Consider the following 27,600-nt stretch of genomic DNA (forward strand, 5'->3'; position numbering starts at 1 on the left):
GACCCTGTTTCCAAATAAAAATGTAAAAATAGGTCTGGGAGTGTAGCCCGGAGGTAGAAGGGCTTCCAGGAACCCCAATACCACCAAAAAAAAAATAATAATAATAATAAATAATTAAATAAATAAATAAATAAATAACGGGCCAGGCGTGGTGGTGTACTCTTGTAATCCCCGCGCTTGGAAGGCAGAGACAGCAGGATTGCGCTGGTTCGAGGCCAGCCTCACTGGCTTAGGAGACCCTATTTCCAAATAACAAAATATTTTTAAAAAATAGGTCTGGGAGTGCATCCCGGAGGTAAAAGGGTTTCCAGGAACCCCAGTACGGAGCACAGAGGAGCCGTCAGGTCCTGCGAGCCCGGCGCTCCGGGTCCTGAGCAGAGCTGGCTGGCGCCCACGGCCCCTCTCCCCCATGCAGACCCTCCGGGAAGAGACGGCCTCAAAAAATAAAAATACAAGACGGCCACCAAAAAATAAAATAACAAGAGCTGGGGATATGGCTCGGAGGTGTTATGCTCCTGGAGTTGAATCCCTAGTGCCGAGAAAGAGAGAGAGAGAGAGGAGGGAGGGAATGAACACTACAGGAATAGAGTCCAGAACAAACAGCGACTCATTTAAAGGGGACGGAGGATCGCCAGCTTCCAGAGTCCCTGGCGACCTGAGACAGAGGAATGAGCTGGGCGCCGTGGTGCTGCCTGCAGTCCCAGCACCTGTGAGGCTGAGACAGGAGGATTATGGTTTTTTATTATTTTTTTTTTTTTGGTGGTACTGGGGTTCCTGGAAGCCCTTCTACCTCCGGGCTACACTCCCAGACCTATTTTTACATTTTCATTTTGGAAACAGGGTCTCCTAAGCCAGCGCGTGCGGCTGGCTTCGAACCTGCGCGATCCTCCTGTCTCTGCCTCCCAAGCGCGGGGATTACAGTGTGCGCCACCGCGCCCGGTGGGAGGATTATGGTTTTGAGACCGGCCTCCGCAATTTAGCAAGACCTTCAGCAACTTAGTGAAACCCTGTTTTTAAATATAAAATAAAAAGGGATAGGGCTGTAGCTTGGAAGTAAACCATCTCTGGATTCAATCCGCAGCGCCAAGAACACAAAAACAAAGAGGCGTTGAATAGCGGGCCTGGAGCTCCGAGGGAGGGCCCATTCAGACAAGGAACAGAACTCTGTCCGGCAAGCCAAGGTGTGACACGGCTACTTCTTGTGATGTTCACCGGAGCAGGGCGCTGGGCCCCAGGGGCACACAGGAGCCATCAGTAAGGTCTTTAGTGGCCTGGGCAGGGCCTGAGGAACTTAATGCCTCCCCCATTAAGAGCAGGGTCTAAGGAGAAGGGCTGAGGGTCTCTGCTTCACTGTAGTGACTGACAACCAGAGTGACCCAGCGTGGCGCCTTGTGCCCAGCTCTGCATGGGCGAGACAGGCACGGCTGGGGAGGCCGAAGAGGGTGACGTCCTTCGCCCCTCCTTCCCCCAGCCTTACCTGGGGCAGTGGGTGCCCGGCTTCTCGAACGGACACAGCTCGGCCACCGTGGTGTAGCAGTCCACGTCCTGCACTGTAACGGAGTACAGAGGAGCCGTCAGGTCCTGCGAGCCCGGCGCTCCGGGTCCTGAGCAGAGCTGGCTGGCGCCCGCGGCCCCTCTCCCCCATGCAGGCCCTCTGGGAAGAGACGGCCTCAGCTGAGCGGCCCAGCATGTCTGCGAGCGGACTGATCGCGCGCACGCACACAGATGTGCACCAAGGATGCAGGTGCGACGCCGGGCTCGGGAGAGGAGAGGCCCCAGCCAGGCAGCGTGGCGCTTCCTCGTCTGGGCGCGTCCCTCCTGCTTCTTTCTCTGCAAGTTCATCTCAGCCCAGGGACAATGGCCCTTTCCTTCAGGGCCACCCTGTGTTATGTTTCCATAGCAGAGGCGAGGAGGCTGTTCTAACACTGGCCGCCTGGGGGCCCTGACACACAGGACGTCCTCCTCCAGGCCACCACGCCTGACTTCCGGACAAATTTTCTTAAAGACCAGATGGAGCTGGCGTGGTGGCACATGCCTGTAATCCCAGTATCTGGGAGGCTGAGACAGGAGGATCATGGCCAGCCTCGGCAACTTAGAGAGGCTTTCAGCAACCTAGAGGGACCTTGTTTCCAAATAAAAAGGAAATAGGGCTGGGGGTATAGTTCAAAGGTAGAATGCCCCTGGGTTCAATCCCAGCACCATAAAAACAAAAACCCAGATAGGCAATGTTTTCAGCCTGCGGCCCTGCGGTCACATCAAGCCTACTCAGCTCTGCTCCTGAGCAGGAAACAGTCACTGGTGATGTGGAAATGAGCGTGGGCCGTGTCTCAATAAAGCTTTATTTACAAACACTGGCGGCAGGCAGGTCCAGCCCAGGGGCAGTTTGCTGACCCCGGTTCTAGTTTATCACTCGCACAGGGTGCATCTCTGTCACCACCAAAAGAAGCTGGGTAGCTCAGGACATCGGAGACGTCTGTTCAATGGACTGCTGGGGCGAAGGGGTCATTAGAGCCAGTTTTAGGAAACGTTTAAGCCAGGCGTGGCGGCACACGCTTAGGACTTGGGAGGCTGAGACAGGAGGATCGCAGGTTCGCGGCCAGCCTCAGCTATTCAGGCCCTCCACAACTGAGTGAGACCCTGTTTCAAAATAAAGAACAAAAATAGGGTTGGGGATATAGTTCGGAGGCAGAATGCCCCTGGGTTCCATCTCCAGTACCGCAAAAAAAAAAAAAAAAAAAAAAAAAAAAAAAAAATTTAAATTAAACTTAATTTAAAGGGGAAATATATTCCTGACTCAGAACTGACTCAGAATTACTTAAGAAAAAATCAGGTTACTAAAATACGTAATTCCACTGCAAATGTTATCAGTGTATATATCACCAATGGGTATTCTTTTGATACACATGGGAAGTAAGCTAGAATACCCACCCAAATGTTCACAATAGTTATCTCTAGTAAGATTCAGATCAAATTTTATATACACATATATTGCAGTACTGGGGATGGAACCCAGGGGCTTCTACCTCCAAGCTACACCCCCAGCCTTATTTTTTATTCTTTATTTTAAAACAGGGTCTCACTGAGTTGCAGAGGGCCTAAGTAGCTGAGGCTGTCTGCGAACCGCAATCCTCCTGTCTCAACCTCCCAAATGCTGGGATACAAGCGTGCGCCATCACGCGCGGCTCAATTTTTTTTTCTGTGGTACTGGGGGTGGAACCCTTCTACCTCTGGGCTATACTCCCAGACCTATTTTTTATTTTTTATTTGGAAACAGGGTCTCTTAAGCCAGCAAGGTGGCTTTGAACCTGTGCGACCCTCTCGTCTCCCAAGCACCGGGATTACAAGCACGCGCCACCACGCTTGGCTCAAATTATATTTTTAAAACATATATTGTGGCTAAATGCTAATGAGACAATCACCATACATATGTTTTATAATTGTTTCCCTGTTTGCGGGATTATTCTTCCATACCCATTGGCTTATTCTGCTGGGTTTTTGCCTTGTCTTGCCATGGAAAAGAGACGTTGTTATTACAGCTACGTCCATGTAAGGGAATTCCCGAGTAAAGCAGGATTTCCTTATACTAAACAGTATCATCCAATGAGATTGAGGGAACCTTATATATTTACCTGGGTAGCCCCAAATCTGTGTTCTGGCTCTAGTAATTAGTAAAACGAGCCGTAACCCAGGGCCAATTGCGAGTCCACCCATGTCTACGAGGGCGCTGAAGGAAGGGCATCTTTGGGCGGCTCCTGAGAAAGCCTCCCCGCCGCAGAGACCCGTGCTGCCACCGGGGAGGGCGACCGGGAGGCCAGGGCTGCGGGACTTGAGGTTCCCGGAAAATCGGAGGTGGCCCGCGTATTCCGGTCCCGTAAGAACCGGAGACTTACCTTTCACTTTTGACACGGTGAACGAGCTGGAAGCTTTGTATTTGCTGGAAAAGAAGACGGGAGGTCAGTGTTCGTGGGATTGCTCCTGCTCTTCCTCGGGCGTTTGTGAGGAGCCGGGGGCTGAGCTCAGGCCCTGCACGTGTCAGGCGTGTGCCCCGCCCTGAGCCCCGCTCCGGCCCGGCGGGGTGCCTCCGGAAGGCGCACACGTGCGTGCTCCGCGGCTCATCTGACTGAGGCCCCGGTGCACGCTGCTCCTCTTCAGGTGCGAGAGCCTGCCGGCTCTTAGAACGCTCTAGAGCAGGGCTCCCTAGCCTTTTGTACCGCGGACTCCCCGGCAGCCGGTGAAGTCCACAGACTTCTCAGGATGATGGTTTCCAACCGCGTAAGATAAACTTCAAAACTTCCAATATTACAAAGGAAGTCACTGATTATTTATACCATTCTTAAACATATTAGCATTAGAGTTAGACCTATTGTTGGTGTGTGGTTGTGTGTGTGTATGTGTGTTTGTGTGTAGAGAATTCAAAACTCAACCAGTACCCGGGCGTGGTGGCGCATGCTGAGAATCCTGGTACTTGGGAGGCTGAGACAGGAGGATCGCAGGTTTGCGGTCAGCCTCAGCTACTTAGGGAGACCCTCAGTAACTTTGGGAGACCCTGTCTCCAAATAAAGTATAAAATAGTTCTGGGATTATAGCCTGGAGGTAGAAAAGCCTCAGGGTTCCACCCTCAGCAACACACACACACACACACACACACACACACACACACACACACTCAACCAGTGAGAAACATACACAGAAAAATATCCACGAGCTGGGCGTGGTGGTGCACGCTTATAATCCCAGCACTTGGGAGGCTGAGACAGGAGGATCGCAGACTCACAGCCAGCCTCAGCTACTTAAGTGAGGCCCTCCACAACTTAGTGAGACCTTGTTTTAAAATAAAGAATAAAAAACAATAGGGCTGGGGTCTAGGGGTGCAACTCAGAGGTAGAATGCCCCTGGGTTCAATCTCTACTACTGCAAAAAAAAAAAAAAAAAAAAAAAAAGAATAAAATAAGCTAAATGGCCCGCAGGGGCATTTCCTTTCCTTTCTCTCTTTGTTTTTCCCTGGGGTTGGACCCAGGAGCACCGGACCACTCAGCTACCTCCCAGCCCTTTGTGCTTTGAGACAGGGTCCCCCTAAGCTCCTCAGGCTAGCCTCTAACCTGAGATCCTCCTGCCTCAGCCTCCCGGTTGCTGGGATTACAGGTGTGCCTCACCACACCCAACCACGGAGGTGATTTCTGAGTTACGGGATTTAGATCATCTTTATTCTTTTCCTGTTTCTTTATATTGTTCAATACTTTTCAAAGTCTCAACAACAATTTTATAACCAGAAAAGATGGTTTTATTTATTTTTTGTGGTACTGGGGTTCCCGGAAGCCCTTCTACCTCCAGGCTACACTCCCAGACCTATTTTTTATATTTTTATTTGGAAACAGGGTCTCTTAAGCCAGCATGGCTGGCTTCGAACCTGCGCGATCCTCCTGTCTCCGCCTCCCAAGCGCGGGGATTACAAGCGTGCGCCACCACGCCCGGCACGAAAAGATGGTTTTAAAGAACCCTGGGGACAGGACAGGATACTTACCTCAAAGACTCTACGCCGTGTTTCGAAGACTTGACGAAAAAGGGGACCTTCCCGTTCCTGGTGATGTCCACCAGGCCGCCTTTGTCGTCGATGACCCCGGAGTGGAGGGCAGCCCGGCATATGCTGGACGCCTGGGGAGGGGGCAGGACAGGGAACCCATTCTGTATTCATCTTTGTCAAAAATACCAAAGATGTTTGCGTTCAACCCACTAAAAGCCAAAAGGCCGGGCCGCAGCTCACCCCACCCGCGGCTGTCACCAATCCCCATAACCCCGTCTCTGTTCCTGGGCTGCTTATCTTAAAGAACTCACGGGACTCTCTTTAATGCCCAAGCAGGGGGACACGACTCCCCCCCCCCATTCAATGGAGCATGCTAAGGCTGGACTGAAGTGGAGACCGGCCTTCCTGGGGAGGCCCAGCCCCGGCTCCCCAAGGCAGCTCGCCAGCCGGGGAGCCCCAAGGACAGGCATCAGTCCTCCCAGCCCGCCCGGTGGAAAAGAAAAAAGAAAAAGAAGAAAGCAAGCCTTCACTATGAAAACCGCGAGCCTTCTTTACAAGCCCAGGGCAGGGCTCCATGACGCCACTTAAAGCCGTGCTGGCCACACTTACGCTTTCGTAAAACAGAGATCCGAACACTCTCGCCTTGCTGCTCAGGCAGCCCCCCGGGCACTGGTACCTGGGGAGGAAGAAGAGAAGCCGTGTTCGGGGATGGATGGCGCAGGCGGACGTCGTGAGAGAGCCCTTGGTAGCGTCGCTGTTAGATTTAGGACGTTTGACGGACGGAGACCCTCCTGCGTTCAAGCAAGTCATGGCTGCCCGGCCCCGGCTCAAGTTCAGAGCCACACACAGCGGTCCTGAAGACCGTCATCCTGGGTTTAAACAGGCACCAAGTAGACAACTCCCAGAAGAAAGACGGATGGCTTAAGACGCAGGACGAAACCCACCCACCCGTCACCACGGAGCCAGGGAAGGAGGAGCCGAGTTCAAGCTGTCCTACGCAAGGTGTTTTGTTTGTGGTCCTGGGGGTCGAACCCAGGGGCGTTCTGCCTCTGTGGCTCACCCCCGGTCCTTTTTATTTTGAAACAGGATCTCGTTTAGTTGCTGAAGTTGGCCCCAAACCTGTGTTCTTGTCTCAGCCTCCCGAGAACTGAGGGTACAGGCCTGGGCCACCATGCCCGGATGCAAGGGTTTTGCTTTCAGTACTGGGGATTGAACCAGGGACATTCTACCTCTAAGCCACATCCCCAGCCCTGCTTTTTTTATTCTTTATTTTGAATGGGGCCTAAGTTGCAGAGAGTCTAAGAAGCTGATGCTGGCTGTGAACCTGCCATCCTCCTGACTCAGCTTCCCAAGTACCGGGATTACAAGCGTGTGCCACCACGCCCGGCTGCGAGGGGTTTTAAATAAGGTAAAACTCAACGATGATGCTCCTGCCCAGGAAGGAGCACAAACAAATCTGTAAGAAAGCCTCAGGCCAGCGCAGTGGCCATGCCGGAGCCTCAGGCCAGCACAGTGGTCATGCCGCTACCATCTTAGCACCTCAGGAGGCTGAGGCTGGAGGAGGACAAGTTGGAAGTTGACCCAAGCAACTTAGTAAGACTCTGTCTCAAAATAAAAATTTTTAGAAAAGGGCTGAGGATGTCCCTCAGTGGTAAGACATTCCTGGGTTCAATTCTAATTACTGTACCCCCAAAAGCCTTAAAGTCCCTATACATGGACCCTCAAATTTCCTGTGTAAGCACAGCTCCCAAGCAAAAAGTCAGTGAGACTCATCTCCAGCCGTGGCCACACAGCCTGGGAGGACATCAGCAGGTGACAGGGAACGGGCCCAACGTCCTGTTCTGTAGCCAAACGTCAGCGGATTGTGCAGCCTCTAAAAACCAAGTACAGCCGGGCGTGGTGGCGCACGCTTGTCATCCCCGCGCTTGGGAGGCGGAGACAGGAGGATCGCGCAGGTTCAAAGCCAGCCTCAGCTACTGAGTGAGGCTCTCAGCAACTTCGTGAGACCCTGTTTCCAAATAAAGTATAAAATAGGTCTGGGAGTATAGCCCAGAGGTAGAAAAGCCCATGAGTTCTACCCCCAGAACCACAAAAAATAAAAACAAATTTAAAAGATTTTAAAAAGTAAACACCAAGTGCTTGGGGAATGTTTATGGACTCTGGAAACTATGAAATGTAAATATACAGGCAAGATACCAAGGAAGACTCACGCAACCCGGCCTCACCGACAGAGGAGAGATCGGGAGGGGACATGTCAACTCATTCCATCAGGACACTTAGTTTTTCCTTTATACTTTGCTGTTGCTGTTTTCCTGAGTAATTTCTAGTGAACAAAAATAGCTTTTTTTTGGGGGGGGAGTGGTTTTGAGAATTAAACCCAGGGGCATTCTCTCTCTGAACTACATCCCCAGCCCCATTTTTTTTTATTTTTCTTTTTAAACAGGGTCTCACTAAGTTGTTGAGGGTCTCACTAAATTGCTGAAGCTGGCCTTGAACCTGCAATCCTCCTCTCTCAGCCTCTCAAGTACTGGGGTACATCTGGCACACCATGCCCAGCTCAAAAATGGCTTTTTAAAAAGCCCAGTGAGCATTATTTTTACTGGAGAGCCTGTGCCTTCTCCTATTGGTGGGTGGGGACTGCATTCCATCTGTGACTGGGGCCTTGACTGGTCTTGGTGGGTAGATCTGCCCCCACCCCGCCCATCATCCTCTCTTGCTTGGGTATAGTCAGACAAGGTGAGCCGTGCTCTGGCAAGCGTTGACAGGAAGGCCAGCTCCGCCCCGTGGCCTCCCAGGCCTGGTGGTTTGCAAGGGGCATGGTCCGGGCTCAAAAGGCCCAGCATGGATGTTCAAACGTCGTCCTAACGCGGGGCACTAGGCCAGCCCGGTTTGAGGCGCGACCACCTTACCTCCAATGTCGCCACGGCTGGCCCCTCTCACCCCCAGGTCAGCCGGTCTCACTCTTGCAGACTGCCCACCACTGCCCACCGTCATGGCACCCAGGGCCCGCCCGCAGAGCAGCTTCCTCCCGGGCTCTCGGAGCACCCTTGTTCATTCCTGCCAAAGCCCGTGTTCAGCATCCTCCTGGCAAACCCGGTTCCACAGCCTCACGGTGAGAACAGGAGCCACAGCCTTCTCTTTCCAACAGATGCTTTAGAACTTGATTCCGCTTCAGACAACGGATGCCAGAAGTCAGAGGGACAAGCACCGTCCCCTCTCCCGAGGGCCTGGCTCTCCCATCGGGAACCTGAGGGTTCGCATGAGGCTGCACCTGCTGGTCTTGCGCTACCAGAAAGAGCAGCCGGGTAGCGCTGCCAAAGCCTGCAACATTCCTCCACATGGCAAAGGGCCCACTCGTGCCTCCCGCGGCTGGAGGGGCCTGCTCGACCTCCCCGATACGCTCCCAGGGCCCAGCCTGGACTGGGGAGATGGACACGCTCCCGGTAGATTCCGTGAGTTACCTCACTGAAATCCCACAGCTTCTCTCAGAAGACTTTGTCTAAACTACACTCCCAGCTGAGTGACCCAGCACCCCGGTCTGCCCAGGACCCAGGGGTCTCCAGGACTTCCAGCAGTAAATCAGGGACCCCCTCCAGAAAACTGGGACCGGATGGTCACCCGTTTTCAGCCTCTAGGGCAGAAACCAGTGAGTTGTTGAGTTGGCCCAGGTGAGAGGGCTTTGCACACTGCCTGGAATTATTGCCACAATGGTCCTCACTGTGTCTAGCGAGCCGGAACCTCTCTCCCCTCAGACCCAGCTCTGCACGGCGCCCGGCTCCAGGAAAACATCCACAGGCCGGCTGTCACCACCTCCTCCCAAGCGCAGCTGAAAGCCTCTCTCTCCTCTGCTCCAGGGCCAGATCTCCAGCTCACCCACCTCCCGGATCGAGGGGAGGCCCCAGAACTCCTGCGTTCAACAGACACCCCCAAAGATTCTGCCAGGCTCTTGACTTTGAAAACGCTCGCCCAGCGTCGGGCTCACACTCCGGCCGCACATACAGATTTCCTGGAGCAGCTCTGCAAACTCACACGAAGACCCCTAAGTCTGAGCTGGGCATGGTGGCACCCCCTGGAAGCCGCGCTTCCTAAGTGTCCCCAGATGAATCCAAGGCACACCCAGTGGTGAGCAGCCCGGACGCTGTCTGGCGAGGGCGGCTTCCCGAATCCTCAGGAGACACTGAGAGCTGGCGGTTAGACCTCAGGTAGCTTGGGAGTGGCTGGTGGGCATTTCTACACAAGGGGCATCAGCCTGGCACATCTGGGGAGGGCCTCCTCCCCACCACGCTGCGGTCCACTGAGAGCCACCTGCTCACACAGCAAGGCCTCACAGAACACACCTGGTGGCTACAGGTGTGAGCTCCCCAGAAGACCTCAGGGCCACCCTCCAGGCCTGCGGTTCTCAACTGGGGGACAACTCCACCCTCAGAGGATACTTTCCAGTGCCAGGAGACATTCTTATTGCCACCTGGGGGCGGGGGCTGGCTGCTGGCATCTGGTTGAGCCCGGGAAGCTGCCCGACACCACACAGCGCACAGTACAACCCTGCCACAAAGACTTCGCTGGCCCTGAGTCCATACGGCACCAGTTGGGAAACCCAGGTCCAGTCTTGACAGTGGCCCTCCCAGTGAAGGGCCATCTTTGCACGCCAAGGGCTCAGTCAATGGGGGATCGCTGGGGTGTCGCAGCGAGGCTAATTCGCCCGGTTTGCCTGTCGCGCTGAAGGGGAGTGCAGCGTTTTCTGGTGACCGGTGGCAGCGTGCAGACCAGCAGGTGTGGGGGCGCCCCAGCCCGGCTCACCTGTTGCACGTGGACCCTTTGCACTGGTCCTTCATCTTGGTCTCACAGTGGATGATCTGAGCTAGGAAGGAAATGCAGAGAGAGCCAGCCGTCACGGCGAGACGGCCAGGAGGGCCAGTCTGCCCTGCGCCTGGCACGTTTTGGAACATCCTGGAATCCATGCCGGAACGGGAGCAGTGCCTTACACTGTGGGCTGCAGCGGGGAGGCGCACGTCCAGACCCGCCACTCACAGCAGGGAGCGTCACCCTGGACGAGGTACTTCCCCTCTGAGGCCCAACTCACACACATCATGGGCTGACTCTGGTGCCCACTGGGAAGGGGCTGGCACACAGTCCATCCCAGTGTGTGTGTGTGTGTGTGTGTGTGTGTGTGTGTGTGTGTGTGTGTGTGTGTGTGTGTGTGTCTACTCAGGATTGAAGCCAGGAGCATTCTACCTCCCAGCGATACCCCCAGTCCTATTTTATTTTTTATTTTGAAACGGGGTCTGAGTTGCCGAGGGCCTCGCTAAGCTGCTGTGGCCAGCCTCGCGCCTGTGGTCCTCCCATCTCAACCTCCCGAGTACTGGGATTACAGGTGTGCACACCGCGCCAGGCTCAGGACTTGTAAAGAGGGCCTTTGCCCAGCTGGGCGCGGGAAGCCTGCCTTGCCTCCCCTGGGCAAGATGAGTTCTGCCGAGTTTCCTCGGGTTGTTTTATGGGGATGTGTCAGGGTCTGGGAGGAGTGTTATGGTTTGAAGACACACTTATTGTGCCATAATGGCGCCGGCAGATGTCCTTGTCAAAGCAAGGGTCAGAGAGGCCATGTGCCTGGCGTGCCAGGCTTGAAGGCGGGAGAGGAGACACACCAGTGGCGGAGGATGGGAGGAGGCCTGCACCTCCCGCAGAGAGCCCAGCCTCCCGTCTCGCTGCTGGGTGTGCACCGGGGAGGCAGAGAGAACGCGGGCGGTCATCGTGTGCCCATGGGAAGGCGCCTCTGTCCAGCGGGACCAGTGGCGGCTGTGTGTGGGGCCCCATGAGTGATATCTGGGGCATGTGGATGGGGAAGCAGGCTCTACCTGGGCAGGTGAACTGTGAAGCCTCAGGAGGTGAAGTCCTGGGAGAGCAGAGGTAACCATGGGATGGTCTGCATTGGGGGATTTCTAGAAGTTTCTGGAAAAGCACTTAACCTCCCGTCCAGTAGGGCTCCTAGAGGCACGTTCTGGTGGCCTCACCGTGCTGAGAGGTCTGCCCTGGCGCTGGGAGGCCCACATTCCTGCAGAGAGGCCGCCCAGCCACCCTGGCCTAGCACAATCCCACCACGCCATAGAGGAGTGGACGGAGCGACGGGAGACCAGCGAAGGGCCGAGCCAGAGCCGGGACCTGCTGGAGACCTCGGGAAACAGGCCAGAGCCTGGACGTGGACTGCACCACATTCTTGGGGCCAACCTCAGCTACGGAGTGAGGCCCTTCGCAACTCAGTGAGACCCTATTTCAAAATAAAGAATAAAAAATAAGGCTGGGGGTGGAAACTGGAGAATGGCCTTGGGTTCCATCCCAGTATTGCAAAAAATAAAAACAAAAACAACTTGGGTTTGCACTTGGGCCAGCTACGCCCCACCCTCTCCCCGCTGCCTGCCCCCACCCCAAGGGAAACGGCGCCCCTTCCCGCGGAGGCTGAGGGGACAAGCCGTGGCGGGCACTCACTCATGTAGCTGACCGCCGGGGTCTTCTTGGGCTTTGTGGGTCTGGTGACCCTCGGCTGGACCCAGACCAGCTCCTCCTTGGGGGTCGTCTCCACCTCGTTCATCTCGTCCGTCTCGGATTTGGGGGTGTGGGCCTCTTCTTCACAGCAACCAGGGAAGAAATTAACACAACACGGATTCAATAAAAAACACTTGGGGGGAGGTTTTAAAAAAAAAAAGCAATCTGAAAACTAAACTTGCTTGAGGTTTGTTTCACAAAGAGTCACTTCAGGCAGCAAAGGGAAGGTTCCAGTGGGGACAGACCTGGCCAGGCGGAATTCTACCAGCCCGGGGGTGGGCACGGCCCCGCCGGCCGTGTTTGCCTTGGGGCTGAGAGCAGAGGGCCGGCTGGGTGGGACCCACAGCCCACACCTGAGTGACCATAATAGCGTCTTGTCCCCCATCTCTGCACACGACATCTTTCCGGGCCACTGACCCAGAGCCCTGGCCATCCTCTGGGTTCCCTCTGGGCCACTTGGTTTTCATTGGGGGCAAGGGTCAGAGACTCGTGCTGATGACACTCTGGCCTCCGACTGCACCTCCCAGCCCTACGTTTTGCTCCCGTCTCTGTCCTGGAGTCAGGGGAGTACCCTGCCAGCTCAGTGCATTTCCCCACTCTGGAGTTTTGCTAATAACCATGGAGCTCTCTCATACCTCCATCCAAACACCCAACTCCTGGTTAAAAAAATACAAGACAGGTGGCCCAGTCCCAATCTCTTCCTGCCCAAGGACGACGTGTATTATTATTTCTGCAACCATGACCCCCCGGTTTAAAACATCGCAATGAACTGAACAATGGGTGCTTGTCATCATCAGCTCTCTACACCTTGTCTTCGTCATGAGAGCTAAGTGTGGACGGCTCCCCACAGCCTGTGACAGACCTCTGAGCATCACGCCACAATCCCAGCCAGAGCTGCCGAGAGCTTGTGTTTGCTGAAGGGGCCTTATCAAAGACCAGCCGGATGCGCCCTGCAGGGGCTCCTTCCTTGTCCAGCTTATGACCTGCACCTCCTGCCCCCCAAGATCTCTGGAGAGGGAAGCATGGCCCTCCAAGCTCCTCCAATGAGGACAGGCGCTTCTGACCGCGCAGTGGGGTCACAACCCGGTAACACGTCATACGTTGAAAACACTAAGCTGGCAGTTCCAACAACACACCCACACTACCCAGCACCAGAGCCTAGAGTCGGGCAGAAGCAACCAACACAACGCCCATCTTATAATAAAGCACAGATACCTCATGTGCCTACCTGGGAGCCACAGCTTAGCAAAGAGACAGACAGAGGGGGAGAAGGAGAGGGGGAGGGGGAGGGGAGGGAGAGGGGGAGGAGAGGGAGAGAGAGAGAAAAGAGAGAAGAGAGAAGAGAGGAGAGAGGAGAGGGCCGAACCACGCATGTGCTGCTAGGTGGGAAAAGATCATAACTCAAAGTATAAGCCGGGCATAGGGGTGCAAACCTGTGACCCCAGCACTTGCATGGCTGAGATAGGAAGATCACAGGTTTGAGGCTGGCCTTAGCAACTTAGCGAGGCCCTGTACAACTTAGTGAGACTCTGTTTCAAAATAAAAAATAAAAATAGGTCTGAAGTTATAGCTCAGAGGTAGAATCCCTGGATCTAATCCTCACTATGAAAAAACCCTCTCACTCTCAGAGTCTAGTTAGCCTCGTTCCCACTGCATATCTGTGGCTTTCAGAGAAGACTAGGAAGTCAGAAAACCGTAAGTCAGACCATCACAAATCAGAGGCCAGGAGCAGACGTGTTTGATGGCTCCAAGGGGGGGAGGCAAAGCGCCCTCACAGGCCTCTCCTTTGTGTTTTGGATAAAATTATTAAATTCAAATTCAACCAAACTCCATCCTCAAGTCTTATTTCCGTATGTGTGTGAGAGAGACGCTGGGGGTGTGACCAGGGGGATTCTACACTCCGGGCCACACCCCCAGCCCTATTTTACCTTTTTTTTTTTTTTTTTCATTACTAGGGATTAAACTCAGGAGCATTCTACCTCCAAGCTATACCCCCAACCCCTACTTTTTATTCTTTATTTGGAAACAGGGTCTCACTGAGTTGCAAAGTTCCTCACTAAGTAGCTGAGGCTGGCCGTGAACCACGATCCTCCTGTCTCAGCCTCCCAAATGCTGGGATTACAAGCCTGCGCCACCACTCTGGCTCCTATTTTGTTTCTTTATTTTGAAACAAGGTCTCACTAAGTTGCAGAAAGCCTCCCAAGTAGCTGAGGCTGGCTGCAAACCTGCCATCCTCCTGTCTCAGCCTCTCAGGTACTGGGATTATAAGTGTGTGCCACCACGCCCGGCCCCACGTCTTAAAAGAAGTGAGCTCCCTTCACTACCGCACAGAGAGGGCGTTTTGTGTCCATGCGACACCCAGCATCCAGAGCAAGGGCAAACGACTCTCTGGCACTTCTTCTGGCTGGGGGCAGGGGCTCTGAAGATGTCTCCTGGCTAACCCACGACCCACAAAACTCACTCCCTGCAGCCCACTCCAGGCTGCCCAAAAGACAGGAAAAGGGAAAGGCGAGCTCCATGCTTGGCCACTCAGCACGCTCCAGCTGCGGCCTCCCTGCCAGCTGCCGATTCCTGCCGGGAGGAGCCGGCCTGCCCCTGCGCTCAGAGATGCCCGACAAGATCCGCTGAGTGATTGCAAAGCCCAAACTCTCTGCAGAATTATCTCAACCAAAGACAAGAAACAGGCCCCGCCAGGAGTCCAGAGGCACTGGGGAAGAGACGGCCAAAGGCGCCCTGGGCAGCCAACGCCACAGGTGGAAGGAACCTTCCCGAAGACACTGGGCTGGCAAAGCCGGCCCGGCCGGCCGGCACGCAGGCGGCTCCGGCTGCTCTTCCCGTCAATGTGGCTATTCAGGTTGGCCCTTTACAGCCAGCCAGCGCTGTCTCCGCAGCAAGCTGGGTTTCTTCCACTGGCCTGTAGGATTTTCATACCCCATAATCACAGCTTTATTTAGCCAAATCTAGTCTGGTAACGAGCCCCCAAAGGTTTGAGGGCAGCCCATTTCAGAGCCCGGGCAGACAAGCCTGGACCTCAGATGTACACTTGGAAAGTTGGACGTGGACCCTGGAGGGGTCCATCGCGGGCCTGGGGAAGGTCCCTCTCGGCTCCGCCCAGGGCCATCCTGCCCTGGGCCAGCAGCGTTGTTTACAGGGGTCCGCAGGAGATCCTGAGTCTGCATTTAGCAACCATGTTCGGAGCTACTGTGCGCTAAACTCGGACAAAGGACGCTCTGCTGGTGTGGGGCTTCTGCTCATTTTATTTCATTCGTTAGGAGACAGGGTCAGTCCTGAGTCAGACAAGAAAGCAGGCTCAGACAGGCCGGCAACCTGCCCGTGCTCACACAGCTAGAGAGTGGCCAGGCCGGGAGTGGCGCTCCTCTCCCTGGACCCCAGCCTCCTACCCAGGGAGGGGCTGGCGGGAAGCAGACTTTTATTTTTTTTTTTTTCCTGTCCTTATCCTTAAATCTCTGTATCTCCACTAGGGGTCAAGGCCTTAGCGGGCCACCACCCGCCCCACACCCCCCGCGACACGCTTATTAAGTAGCCTGTGCAGGGAGACTGCCGCAGGGGAGGGCTTTCTGTGTGGTTAGCGGGGAGACTGCCGCAGGGGAGGGCTTTCTGTGTGGTTAGCTAAGCAAACTGCAAACTCTGCCAAGAAGCCTGGGTATCTTCCACCAAAAATAAAGAACACAGGGTATGGTTCGGTGGGTGAACTGGCACCTGAGGCCTCTGTGTACGTCTGTCCTTTGAAAATGGCCCTCTGTGGGAACTGGGGCTGTATTTATTCACACAACAGGCAGGCTGCACCTGCCGTGCCCTCGAGGCCTGGGTGTGAGCAGTTGTAACTACAGGGTGCCAAGGCTCAGGGGAGCCTGGGGACCGGGGGGACCTGGGGACAGGTACACTGTCCACGAAGTCCAGCAGGCTCCCTGGCACAGGGAGGCGGAGTCATGCTTCCAAAGAAGACTTCCATGGTTTCCATTACCCAGGGCAAGGTCAGCACATTGGACTGTGCAGACAGGCCTGTCCCTTGCCGGCCCTGGGTGCCCAGGTCCTTCTTCCTCTGTCCTCTGACCTTCTCAGGTGTCCCCCACAGTGGGCAGAGTCAGCAGTGAGCAGCTGGCTGGAGCCAGAGTCCCGGGCTCCTGGGAGGGTCTGGATCCACGTTCTGGCCCACCTGTCCTTAACCCAGAGTTCACCAAACTGACCCCACAGAGCCCGGACAGGGCAGACACGGAGGAGGGCTACCTGCCTGCACCGCCCTGCAGGGGAGCCCGCACGGCATCCAGGGCCGCTACCGGCACCAGCAGGAACAGGAGGCCCCGGCGCCTCTCCAGCGCCATCCACCACACATCGGGCCATGGCTCGGGGAGCCGGCGGGCATATCCTAAGCCGTGAGAGCCCCCTAGGCATTTCCGATCACCTAAACACACTCAGATCATCTTCCAACGACAAACAGCAGCAGGGGACACAGAAAGGTCACGAGTGGCCCGCGGACAGAGAGAGGGACATAGGAAGCCACACCTTGAAAGTCCAGCTGCACCAGTGCTCATGACTGGGGGGAGACGCACGGCTGGGGGCAGTGGGGACAGGGCGCGGGGGTCCAGTGTCAGGAGGGACTGAGGCCGGCCAAGGCGCGGGCGTCCCGCAAGCTCATGAATTTTGTGCTTAGTCCGTTTTAACCAGTCCCTGAGTACTAACAAGGGCGAGGAGAGGCTCTGCGTTCCTGGCTGCATCCAGGGTTGACCGGGCTCTGGGCAGGAGCTGCCCGTGGGGGTCACAGGACTGCATGGTCATGCCCATCTTCGGAGGGGGCTCCGCTGGACTCGGAAACAGGGCTGAGGGTGGCTGTGGGGGCGGGGCTCGGGGCGTGGCTCAGGGCGGTGCTCAGGGCGGTGCTTGGGGAGGGGCTTGGGCTCCATCCTTCAGTGGTCTGGGTCTCTTCCTGGGTCTGTGGTGGAGGTGAAGACGAGTCCCCGCCCCGCCGCGGCCGAGACATTCTCCTACCTCGGTAGCACAGGTTGTCCCTGCAGCGGCCTCCGTAGCTGGGCGGGCACGCGGAGCAGGGCTGGCCATATTTGTAGGGGGCTTCTCCAATCCAGTTCCCCCTGGGGACAGACCAGAAACACCGTCAGGAGGGGCCTCCTCCTGTCCCCTGGGAATCCCAAGCAGAAGCCAGCAGGTCGCGAAGGAGGGCGTGTATGGGAAAGACCACAGTCCCAGAAGATTCAGGAATTGCAGCGAACTGTGGGAGCCGGGGCCCCTCCACCCGCACCTTGTCCCGCCTGGTGGGTCTTGCCCGGCCTGCCTGCATCCCCAGCCCTGAGCCAGGCCTGGCCTGTGGTCCGGCCTACTCGTGAGCGTCTGCTAAGTCAACAAGCTGGCCCAGCTCTGGCCTCTGACCGCTTTCCAGGGAGGAAGGGAGGTAGGGAGGGCCCGCTGGTGTTGGCAGGGAGACGCTGAAAGCGGCTGTCCTGCCCTGTGCCCCGTATGGCCCAGGACTGGCCGCAGCTCCCTGCGACAGGCAGTATTATGGGGGACACAGCTGGCAGGAAGCAGAGCATGGCTAGGGACATGCCACCGTCCTGACACGCAGACAGCTCAGCCCTGACCACCCTGTGCTCAGGATGGCGTCCTGCCCAGTCCAGGGACTCGGGCTCTCTCTTTAGGACAGGGGCTACAGGCAGCAAGGAACACCAGGCGGGAACCAGAAAGACCCCATGAACACCACGCCATGGGCACGTCCCTCAGCGCTGCGCACAGCCAAAGATGCCGACACCCGGGGCCTGCGTACAGCCGTTCACGTGGGGCTCCCCCAGCGCATCCAGACGGGCGCTCAGGGACACAGGACCACTCTTAGGGCTCCAGGATCGTTCCACATCTGACGTACAGTGCCGTCACACAGGGACGTGCTATTGCTGTGGGTTCATGTATGTCCAGAGACTTGTGTCCAGACCCACGTGTGTGTCTGCATGCGTGCGTGTGGCCATGTCCACCCCCCCGAATGCACACGCAGAAGCCCTAACCTCCGTGCGGCTTGCATGTGGAGACGGGGCCTTTGCAGGAGTAACTGAGGTCAACAAGGTCGTAAGGGTGGGGTCGTAATCAGCAGGATTAGCGCCTTGTCACTGGAGACTCCAGTGAGCTCGGGGCCCCTCACTGTGGGGCCAGTGCACCCCAAGAAGGCGGCCCTGCGAGCTTGGAGAGCCCTGGCTAGAACCCCCGCACTGCAGACCCCGCCTGGGACTTCCAGCCCCAGGAGTGGTGAGAAACCGGTGCCTGGCAAGCCCCCAGTTTCAGGTGCTGAGGCACCTGGCCATGTATGTGTACATGTGGTCTTTGTACAGATATGCTGAGGCATGTGCGTGTACGCATGGTACACACATAGATGTACGGAGGTCCGTGTATGGATGGCGCGTGTGCAGATGAGTAAGCTGTCCACCTGAGGGAAGTGTCTGACTGTACATAGGCTATTACATTCCCCAACAAAAGGGGATGGGGCTACTTATGCTAAAGAAGGGGGGATTTCTGATTGGACTTTATAGTATGTTTATGTATAAATATTTTTTTTCTTTTTCTTTTTTGGTACCAAGTATTAAACCTGAGGGGTTTCTATCTCCTTGCTATATCTCCAGCCCTTAATATTTTGAAGCAGACTCTCTCCCTGAGGCCGAGCCTCTTGCTAAGTTGCCGAGGCTTGTCTCCAACCTGTGATCCTCCTGTGTCAGCTGCTAATGCCAGTCTTGAACCTGTGACCATCTTGTTTCAGCCTCCCAAGTACTGAGATTAGAGGTGTGTGCCACCGTACCCAGCTTACAGTTTGTCTTTTGTGTGTATGTCGGGTTTTTTGTTGTTGTTGTTTTTGTTTGTTTGTTTGTTGGGGTTTTTTTGTTTTTTTTTTTTTTTGCTGTACTGGGGATGGAACCCAGGGACCTTCTACTTCCGAGTTATACCCCCAGCCCTATTTTTTATTCTTTATTTTGAAACAGGGTCTCACTGAGTTGCAAAGGGCCTCACTAAGTAGCTGAGGCTGTCCATGAACTGGGATCCTCCTGTCTCAGCCTCCTGAATGCTGGGATTACAAGCATCTGCCACCATGCCTGGCTGATTGGTTTGTTTTGACATAAAGAGTCAAATCAAATTCTCTCTCATTCTTCAGCTGCTGCTGAGTCAGGAATCCCAGCATCAGGACCGGCAGGGCTCACATGTCCCCGGGCAGTGACGCGCCCTGCTCTGCTCCACTGCGGCTGGTGTCGCTCCACCAGCAGAGCCAGCCTGATGCTTTCTGCAAAGCTGTTTTCCCTCCCAACCTCAGAAATTCCCCGTCATTCCACCTTCTCACAGCCACTCCTGACCCAAGCCAAATAAATGACATCATTCCTGTTTCTTCAGTCACTGGGCAAATATGCGGGGAGGGCGCCTGTGGAGCAGCGCGGGCACACGCAGCCCGCTGGGCGACGCGTGCAAACCACAGGCTGCAAGCCGGTGCTCGGCTCTCCAGGGACCAGCACGTATCTGTGTGATGAGCAACGGGGTGGAAGAGTAAAGGGCCTGAGGACACACGGTGACTGCAGGTGGAGCAGGAGGAGGGGGCATGTTCGCGGACCCTCATAGAAAGGGAGCAGAAAGGTGGCGAAGGGCCAGGTTCAGCTGGGTGTGGGGGAATTCCAGCACTTGGGAGGCTGAGACAGGAGGATCACGGTTCGTGGACAGCCTCAGCTACTTAGTGAGGCCCTTTGCAACTCAGTGAGACCCTGTTTCAAAATAAAGAATAAAAAATAGGGCTGGAGTGGAGCTCGGAGGTAGAATGCCTCTGGGTTCCATCCCCAGTACTGTTAAAAAAAAAAAAAATTTCCAGACTGCTGTCCACAGCACATTATCAGAGAAAAATATTAATACCACTACAGCAGGCCCTCTGGCTGCCTGGACGACAGCCCCTTCGCCTCTGACTTTGCTCGGGTGGCCCCAGGGGATGACCTGTGAAGTCCCTGGGGCAACTTCATTGATCAAAGCCGACTGGAGCAATCGGGTGCCTCCTTGCCTGTGATTGGTCTGGTTCTAGCCAATGAGGTAGGAGAAAGGGGGCCAAGGTTAGCTATGCATAAAGGGAACGCCCTCTCTGACCACTGTCTCCTTGGGATTGGGAAGACAATGCCGGCACTCTGCAGTCATCTGGGACCATACAGAGAGTATGCTACGGGAGCAAGACGGAAAGGACCTGGGTGTCCTCGCTGGCGCTGGCGCTGCTGAGCATCAGCCAATCCAAGCGCACCAGCTTCCAGACTCCTCGTTACCGAGGCTTCAGAGCTGACGCCAGCTGCCACAGGGTCCTCTGTGGAGGGGAAGCGCATCCCAGCCCACCCAGCTGTGAGAAACACTTACTTTGGAGAATAATTGCAGACGAGGTAGACTGCGTTCTCCCAAATCTGTCCCCAGACGTTCATCTTGGGGCAGGTGTTCACAGCACAGCCGATCTTGGTGGTGGTAGCCCAGACCATCTAAAAAGACCATGTGTGTGTCACGGACACGGGCAAGGCACGCTGGCAATACAAGCCGACCCAGATCCCCAGGGACAGGCGCTGAAGACTTCCCAGGGAGGGTGAAGAGCAGGTGTCTCCAACTCAGAAGATGCCTGCCTGCCTTCCTTTCTTCCTTCCTTCTTTCCTTTCTTTCCTTCCTTCCTTTCTTCCTTTATTTCTCCCCTCTCCCTTCTTCTCTTTCTCCTCTCTCTCTCTCTTCTACCGGGGGGACTGAACCCAGGGGCATTCTATCTCCAAACTACACCCCCAGCCCTTTTTATTTTGAAACAGACACCTGGCCCTGCAAAGCTCTGAGTAGCACCACACTAAAAACAATAATGCTGGCACTATCAGCACGAGGGTTTTCAGACTCGGCCGCAGTCCTTGGGGCATGGGGGAGGTGGTGCTAGGGTCTGGGGCTGCAGGGCTGAGGCAGTGCCCGTCCCGAGTTACCTGCGTGTAGTGGGTGCACATGGGTCCCGAGCACCTCTCGGGGCACCAGGGGTCGCACTCCTGGGGGTACGGGTAGGTGTAGTCCTTCACCTCGTCATACCAGGACTGCACGTGGAAGGCGGGGGAGCGGTATCTGCAGACAGAAATGGATCCTGGGTCCCGGTCAAGGCACACCCACCAACGAAGCCCAGAGTCACAGCTCTGCCGCCGCCGGGCAGGCTGGAGGGGCTGCTCTGGGCGTCTCCCCAAATCCCACCCCTCCCTGTTACAGGTGCCTACAACCAAAATCAGGGGGAACCCCGCCCCAGTGGGAGCCTGGGTCGCCCCGGATTCCCGCAGGCTCCCGGCAGCTTGCACACCACCTGTGTGCAGGAAATGCTCACCTGGCTCACGGTGGGTTATTTATTTTCATATATGCTAGCAAAAATCTATGTGGCCAGGCCGGGCGTGGTGGCGCACGCTTGTAATCCCCGCGCTTGGGAGGCTGAGACAGGAGGATCGCACAGGTTCGAAGCCAGCCTCAGCTACTTAGTGAGGCTCTCAGCAACTTAGTGAGACCCTGTTTCCAAATAAAATATAAAATAGGTCTGGGAGTGTAGCCCAGAGGTAGAAAGCCTCTGGGTTCCACCCCCAGTACCACACACACAAAAAATCTATGTAGCCCAGGATCCTGATATTTCATAGATACTATTCTTAAGAGCAAATATGATTCCAGATGTGAGTCCAACTTCAGCCAATGTGGAGACAAATATTAAGGAAAAACTATGGAGGGGACGCCCAGGACACCCACATGGCAGAGGAATGGTGAAGCGGGGGATCCTGGCTCTGGGGGAGGGGAGAGAGGCCGGAGCCTCAGGCAGCTCCCTGCGCCTGTCGCTGGGGGACCGAGGACGCTGCTCAGGGCGGAAGCTAACAGGGTCTTTCCATTAGATAGGGAAACCTTGTAGATTAACTGTCCAGGACTTTATCATCTACAGCTCTTCCTGCATCCCCAGGAGGGGTTCGAGCTCCGTGGGCGGCTCCTTGCCAGAGCCACCCGCTGTGCCTGTCACCCGTGGCCACTGTCCCCTGGCTCAGCTCCCTCTGCCAGGCTGGCATATTTTTGTTTTGTTTTGTTTTAATCAGGAAAGGAAACAGACCAGATGCAAAACCACGCTCATGATGTCGCTGCCGAAGGTCAGCAAAGTGCTTTCACTAAAGAGAAGCCGCTCAGGGTAAATGAGCGTGCGGTCAGCAGGGCACTTAGAGGTCTTGTAACAATTACCGCCCAGCCCCAGAGCCGCCCGCGTGGTCAGCGAGGGCCCGAGGCGGCCTCTTGTCCTGGGGCTGGCTCGGGGACAGACACACCGCATACTGAGAGGGAGCCGCCAGCAGAGGCTGGCCACGTCCGCCTCCTGCCGACCCAAGGTCGCGTGTGTGCTTGGGCCGTGAAGTCTGGCCGCAAGCCTGGCGGTTCCCTCAGAAAGCCAGTTAGCAAAGCATCCAGAAGTCTCTGGCTGGGCGCGGGCGCGCGCTTGTCATCCCAGCATTGGGGAGGCTGAGATAGGAGGACCCAGTTCACCAACAGCCTCCGCTACTTAGTGAGGCCCTTTGCAACTCAGTGAGACCCTGTTTCCAAATAAAGAATAAAAAATAGGGCTGGGGGTGTAGCTCAGAGGTAGAATGCCCTGGGTTCCATTATCCCCAGTACTGAAAAAAACAAAAACAAAAACAAAAACGTCTCTGAAACTAGGGATGGTGGCGCACAGCTCTGATCCCAGTACCTGGGAGGCTAAGATAGAAGGACTACAGGTTCAAAGGCAGCCTCAGTAAGAAATGAGACTCTCTGCAAACTTTTAGCAAGAACCTGTTTCAAAATAAAAATATAATAGGGCCTGGGGGAGTATATCTTGAAGGTAGAATGCCCCTGGGCTCAATCCCCAGTGTCATAAAATAATAAAATAAAATAAAAATTAAAAGGGCTAGGGGTATATAGTTCAGAGGTAGAATGCCCCTGGTTTCAATCCCCAGTACCACACACACATAAAAGTCAGTCTCTGAGCCCTGTGATCCCGAGTCACTCCCTATGGAATCGTCCCGTAATGGCGTGATTCGGGAAGCTAAGGCAGAAGACACAGCCAAAGTAAAAGCGCAGGAATAAAAATAGCTCAACGTTGATCTGGCATGGATGGAGGCCCTCACTATAATAACTGTGATACTATGTAATAAAAACTTCTCTGATGGGAGGCTGAGACGGGATTACAGGATGGAGGATGGCCTCAGCCAATAGTGAGACTCGTCAACCTAGCGAGACCCTGTTTCAAAAATAAAATAGGGCTGGGGTGTGTAGCTTGGAGGTAGAATGCCTCTGGGTTCAGTTCCCAGTGACACATGCGCACACACGCGCACACACAAACACACACACACATCTCTGATATAGTACGAGAAGGGGAAAAAAGGATTCCAGGCTGTCTGGGCTACTATTCTAACTATGCAGAAGTGTGCCGGCGCTCAGCCGCATGCTGTCAAAGAGCCCAGAAAAATAAGGAGAACAGAGTGAGGCCAGTGGAATTATAGATTTCCCCCTCTGTTTTCTTGTAAGGCTATCATGAGACTGGTTTAATAAAAAGCAAAATTCACTAAAGAAAAAAATAGCATCAATTTCCCCCCTGCCCCATGCAACCAGATGCCCAAGGCCATCCCGACTGGCACCAGGGGCATCTCGAGCCTCAAAGGGAACAGGCTGCTGGCGGCCACGGCAGACTCCAGGCCAGGAAGGCATGCAGGCCGAAGCTCCAGCAGCCCCGACTCCGGGGTGACCGCAGAGGGCGGGGCATGGCCGGAGCAAACCTGGGGTGGGGCCCTGCGTGTCGTGGCCGGTGAGGATGGGATGGGGGCTTTGGGCCACAGATGCTCACGCTGGTCAGATCTTCAGCGGTCATAACACTGTCTTGGCTGTGGGCAAAGGACAGTTCTCTGCCACCTCCAGCCCCTGGGGGGGATTTGGCCTCCCCATGTATGGCGTCTCCAGGCAGGGCCCAGGTTTGCTTCACGAAGCATTGGGTGGCTCTACCTAGTGGACACACCAAGACGCCTCAGAGGGCCGGAGGGGCCTGGGGGCTGCCTGGTGGCCAGATGGGAGGAGGAAATCCGGAGGAGAGGCCAGTAACTGCCCACCAGGACAAGGGCAAAATGCTCCTGCCGTTCCCGGCTCCCCAGCCAGGCCTTCCTGGCCGGCCCCTTTAAAGAGCCGGAAAGAAATCCCCTGCTTTGAAGCCCTGGGCCCGCCTCCCAGGCTCCAATGCCCTCTACCAATTACTCAGAAATGTCACCTCAGTTTCCCCACCGGCTGCATGCTCTCTCACAACGCACAGGTGCTGGGTGCCTGGCAGGTCGGCCTGGCAGCCTGGGGGACCCAGGTCCTTACCTGCCCCAGTGCACAGCCAGGTTCTGCCCGATGGACGCCAGCAGGCTGGCGGGCCCGTGCTCCCAGAGGCATTCCTGCGCCCACGCCGTGGCCGACCTCGCCAGCTCCTCGTCCCAGGTCTGCGGGGAGGGAGAAACAGCCGTGGGTCAGGATCAGGGAGAAGGGGGAGGAAGAGACACACCCACCGGGCGTGGTGGGCACGCTTGTCATCCCAGCATCGGGGAGGCTGAGACAGGAGGATCGCGGTTCGCGGCCAGCCTCAGCTACTTAGTGAGGCCCTTTGCAACTCAGCGAGACCCTGCTTCAAAACGAAGACTAAAAAATAGGGCTGGGGTGGAGCTCGGAGGTAGAATGCCCCTGGGTTCCATCCCTAAGACCCCCTCAAAAATAAACCAAGGCTGAGGAACCCCAACCGTGGGCCGGCCCAGAGCAGGGCCTGGACTCTGGCCTGCGGGACCCGGGAACCTGGGTTCTCTCCACAGCGCTGTGGTGCGTTGGCCACAGCCAAGGACAGGGTGGTCTTCCCAGGCCAGCACGTGGCAATCATAAGCCGTGTAGCACAGGGCCCGTGAACACAGGCACCTCTCCCCACCCGAGCCTCAGTTTCCCCATCTGCAACAAGGCACGCTGGCATCTCTCGCTGGGGACAGTAAGGAGGGGCAGACTCGAGGTGGACAGGGCCGGGACGTTGCTGGTGAGTGTCCTCAACCTCACATAGAAAAGCCACTGGGGGCCGGGCGTGGCGGCGCGCGCCTGTAATCCCAGTACTTGGGAGGCTGAGGTAGAGGATGGCAATTTTGAGGCTAAACCCAGCAATTTAGCGAGACCCTGTCTCAAAAAATAAAATAGAGCTAGGGGTCTAGCTTGGGAGTAGAATGCCACTGGGTTCAAAGCCCAACACCGCACACACACACACACACACACACACACACACACGCGCGCGCGCGCGCGCGTGCGCGCCGAGCCATCAAAGGGGAGGGGAGATTCTCCCTGGCCCCCGCAGGGAGCACAGGAGCCCAGGACTGCCAGGTACTGTGTGCCCCTTTGGAACACTGGCCAGGTTCCAGAGACGGAGAGAGGTGTGTGCACACGGGCTCCCACAGAGCCACGCTTCAAAAAGGTGAAGGCCGCCCATATGTGTTACGATGAAAAAGAAAATCAGGAGGAAAGCGCTCCAGACCTTGGGCCGGCGCTGCCTCTCCACGGCCCCAAGTCAGGGATGAGCCGTCTGGAAGCGGCCCCTTCCAGACCCGGTATACTGTCTGCGCAGGCTCCCTTCCCGCCCACCCGCCGGCCGGCTCCCCTCGGCCCCTCACCCTTGCGCAGAGCGGCCGCCCCAGCAGCTCAGTTTCCACTCGGTTCCCCTGGCCCCAAGCTCTTCCTCTCGCTCCCTGAGCGCCCTCCTCCACAAGCCCCTTCTCCAGAGTCAAGAACAGGGCCCGGCATTCAGATGGAGCCCCAGGAGCCCCACCGGGGTCACTGAGAACAGGCCCCTCAAGTTCCTCACCCCCCTCTCGCTATCAAGAACCTCACAGCCCGCAGGGCATACAGGAGGCACTCAATAAGTGCACAGCAGAACCAGTTTGCTCAGCTACACGTGCCAAGCACCCCCCTCGCCCCCGTGCGCAGGCTGGGGGCAGACCGGCGAGTGTGAGCTTCTCCAGCTGTCCGGCCGCGGCCTCAGCACGGCCTGTGAAGGTTCACCTCTGCGGAAACTCAACCGGGAGGTCAAGTGACCTGCCCAGAAGCACACAGTGAGCCCAGCATCTCGGCTCCCCACACGTAGTCTCCATGTCCGACCAGGGTCCTAAGGAGCGGGGAGGAGGCTCCATCCTCTGAAGCCCCGGATAAATCTGCCATACGTTGCTGTATTTTTAACCCTAGAGAAGTTTGCGCAAGCTGCCCGACACATTTATATGTTGAAAGTGTGCCCATACTTTCTCCTAAAATTAGCACCGCCCTTGGGAGTAAATGCCTGCCCAAAGAAAGGGCTTCCAAATCCATGTCCCAAACACAGCTTCGCTCGGTGGGCCCGCCCGCCGGGACGGCAGTGCTAGGTCCCACGTGTGCTGTGAGCGACCGGGAGCGGCCCACAGGGGCCTGGTGAGCTCCGGCCGCGAGGCCGCCGCTGTGTCGGGCAGAGCCCAAGTGGACAGCCCGGTCCAGACCCTGGGGAGCGAGAGCCAGGGCGGCGGCAGCAGTGCCACGGAACGTCTGCAGGGGGCGCTGGCGGGCCTCTGGCTGGAGCAACAGAAGGAGCTCGGTGATCCAACATGGCCAAGCGCTCCCTCTGGAAGGCCTTGACTGCCGAGCAAGAAGCCCGTGGCCTCCGCCTGGACACGGAGGGCCTAGGAGGTCCCAGAGAGGAGACGGGCCAGAAGGTGGGATGGGAGGCAGTGCCCCGTCCCACCCCGGCCGCAGCTGTCACACATTCCAAGTGACAGGACCAGTCTGGGAAAGAGCCCAGTGCCTGACAGGGGCGAGGCTGTGGCCAAGCTAGGCCCGGGTTCAAATCCTGGCTCTGCCACCTCCCAGCCGCGACCGCCACCTCTGTCACCTAACTTATAAAACAGGACAACGGCGTGCCCCCCCTCTCGGGGCTTACAAGCGTGTGCCACCACGCCCGGCTCTATTTATTTTTTTGAAACAGGGTCTCACTGAGTTTATGATCCTCCTGTCTCTGCCTCCCAAGTACTGGCATTCTAGATGTGCGCCACCAGGCTGGAATTGTAGAGTAAAAACAGAGGCGCCAACTGGCCAAGGGAACGTCCAGGCCACACAGCCGGGGAGAGACGGAAGGCAGAGCGCGATGGCAGCCCGGGCCTGCCGCCGGCCGCACTCACCATGTACTCCATGTTGGAGGCCGGGGGGTACACCTGGCCCCGCAGTTTGTTGTGAAGCAGGAGGATCTCGTTCCGGTCCACCCTGCGGATGGCCCTGCGCACGCGGGAGTGGGCCTCCGGCTGCTGGTATTTGCTGAGAAGCTTCTCCAGCTGCGTGACGTTGGGCAGGAAGAAGCCCTGGGCTCCGCACACCAGCAGGGCCAGCGCCAGGTACACTGCGCTGCTCATGGTCGCACACGGACAGCCGGGGCTCCTGGAGAGTTCTGGAAGGAAGCAGAAGGCAAAGGAGAAGAGTCAGGTGGGCGCTGGACCGCGCAGCCA

The 27,600-nt window shown here is 56.4% G+C and overlaps 1 protein-coding gene across 1 annotated transcript in view; it reads right to left on the reverse strand.

Moving 5' to 3' along the window:
• The window catches only part of CRISPLD2 (cysteine rich secretory protein LCCL domain containing 2), a gene marked incomplete at both ends in the record, with an annotated part of 45,611 nt that extends 18,104 nt beyond the window's left edge, over positions 1 to 27,507 (reverse strand). The window contains 11 exons of the mRNA XM_080703452.1: positions 1,478 to 1,550; positions 3,891 to 3,934; positions 5,522 to 5,652; positions 6,131 to 6,197; positions 10,319 to 10,379; positions 12,002 to 12,139; positions 17,066 to 17,166; positions 20,441 to 20,556; positions 21,031 to 21,163; positions 24,437 to 24,555; positions 27,280 to 27,507. Coding sequence (XP_080559578.1) covers positions 1,478 to 1,550; positions 3,891 to 3,934; positions 5,522 to 5,652; positions 6,131 to 6,197; positions 10,319 to 10,379; positions 12,002 to 12,139; positions 17,066 to 17,166; positions 20,441 to 20,556; positions 21,031 to 21,163; positions 24,437 to 24,555; positions 27,280 to 27,507 — 1,211 coding nt within the window. The remainder of the gene's footprint in view (positions 1 to 1,477; positions 1,551 to 3,890; positions 3,935 to 5,521; positions 5,653 to 6,130; positions 6,198 to 10,318; positions 10,380 to 12,001; positions 12,140 to 17,065; positions 17,167 to 20,440; positions 20,557 to 21,030; positions 21,164 to 24,436; positions 24,556 to 27,279) is intronic.
• Between the last annotated feature and the right edge of the window lie 93 nt (positions 27,508 to 27,600).

This window comes from Muscardinus avellanarius (assembly GCF_963383645.1).
Source record: "Muscardinus avellanarius genome assembly, chromosome: 10".
Classification (NCBI taxonomy): Eukaryota; Metazoa; Chordata; class Mammalia; order Rodentia; family Gliridae; genus Muscardinus; species Muscardinus avellanarius.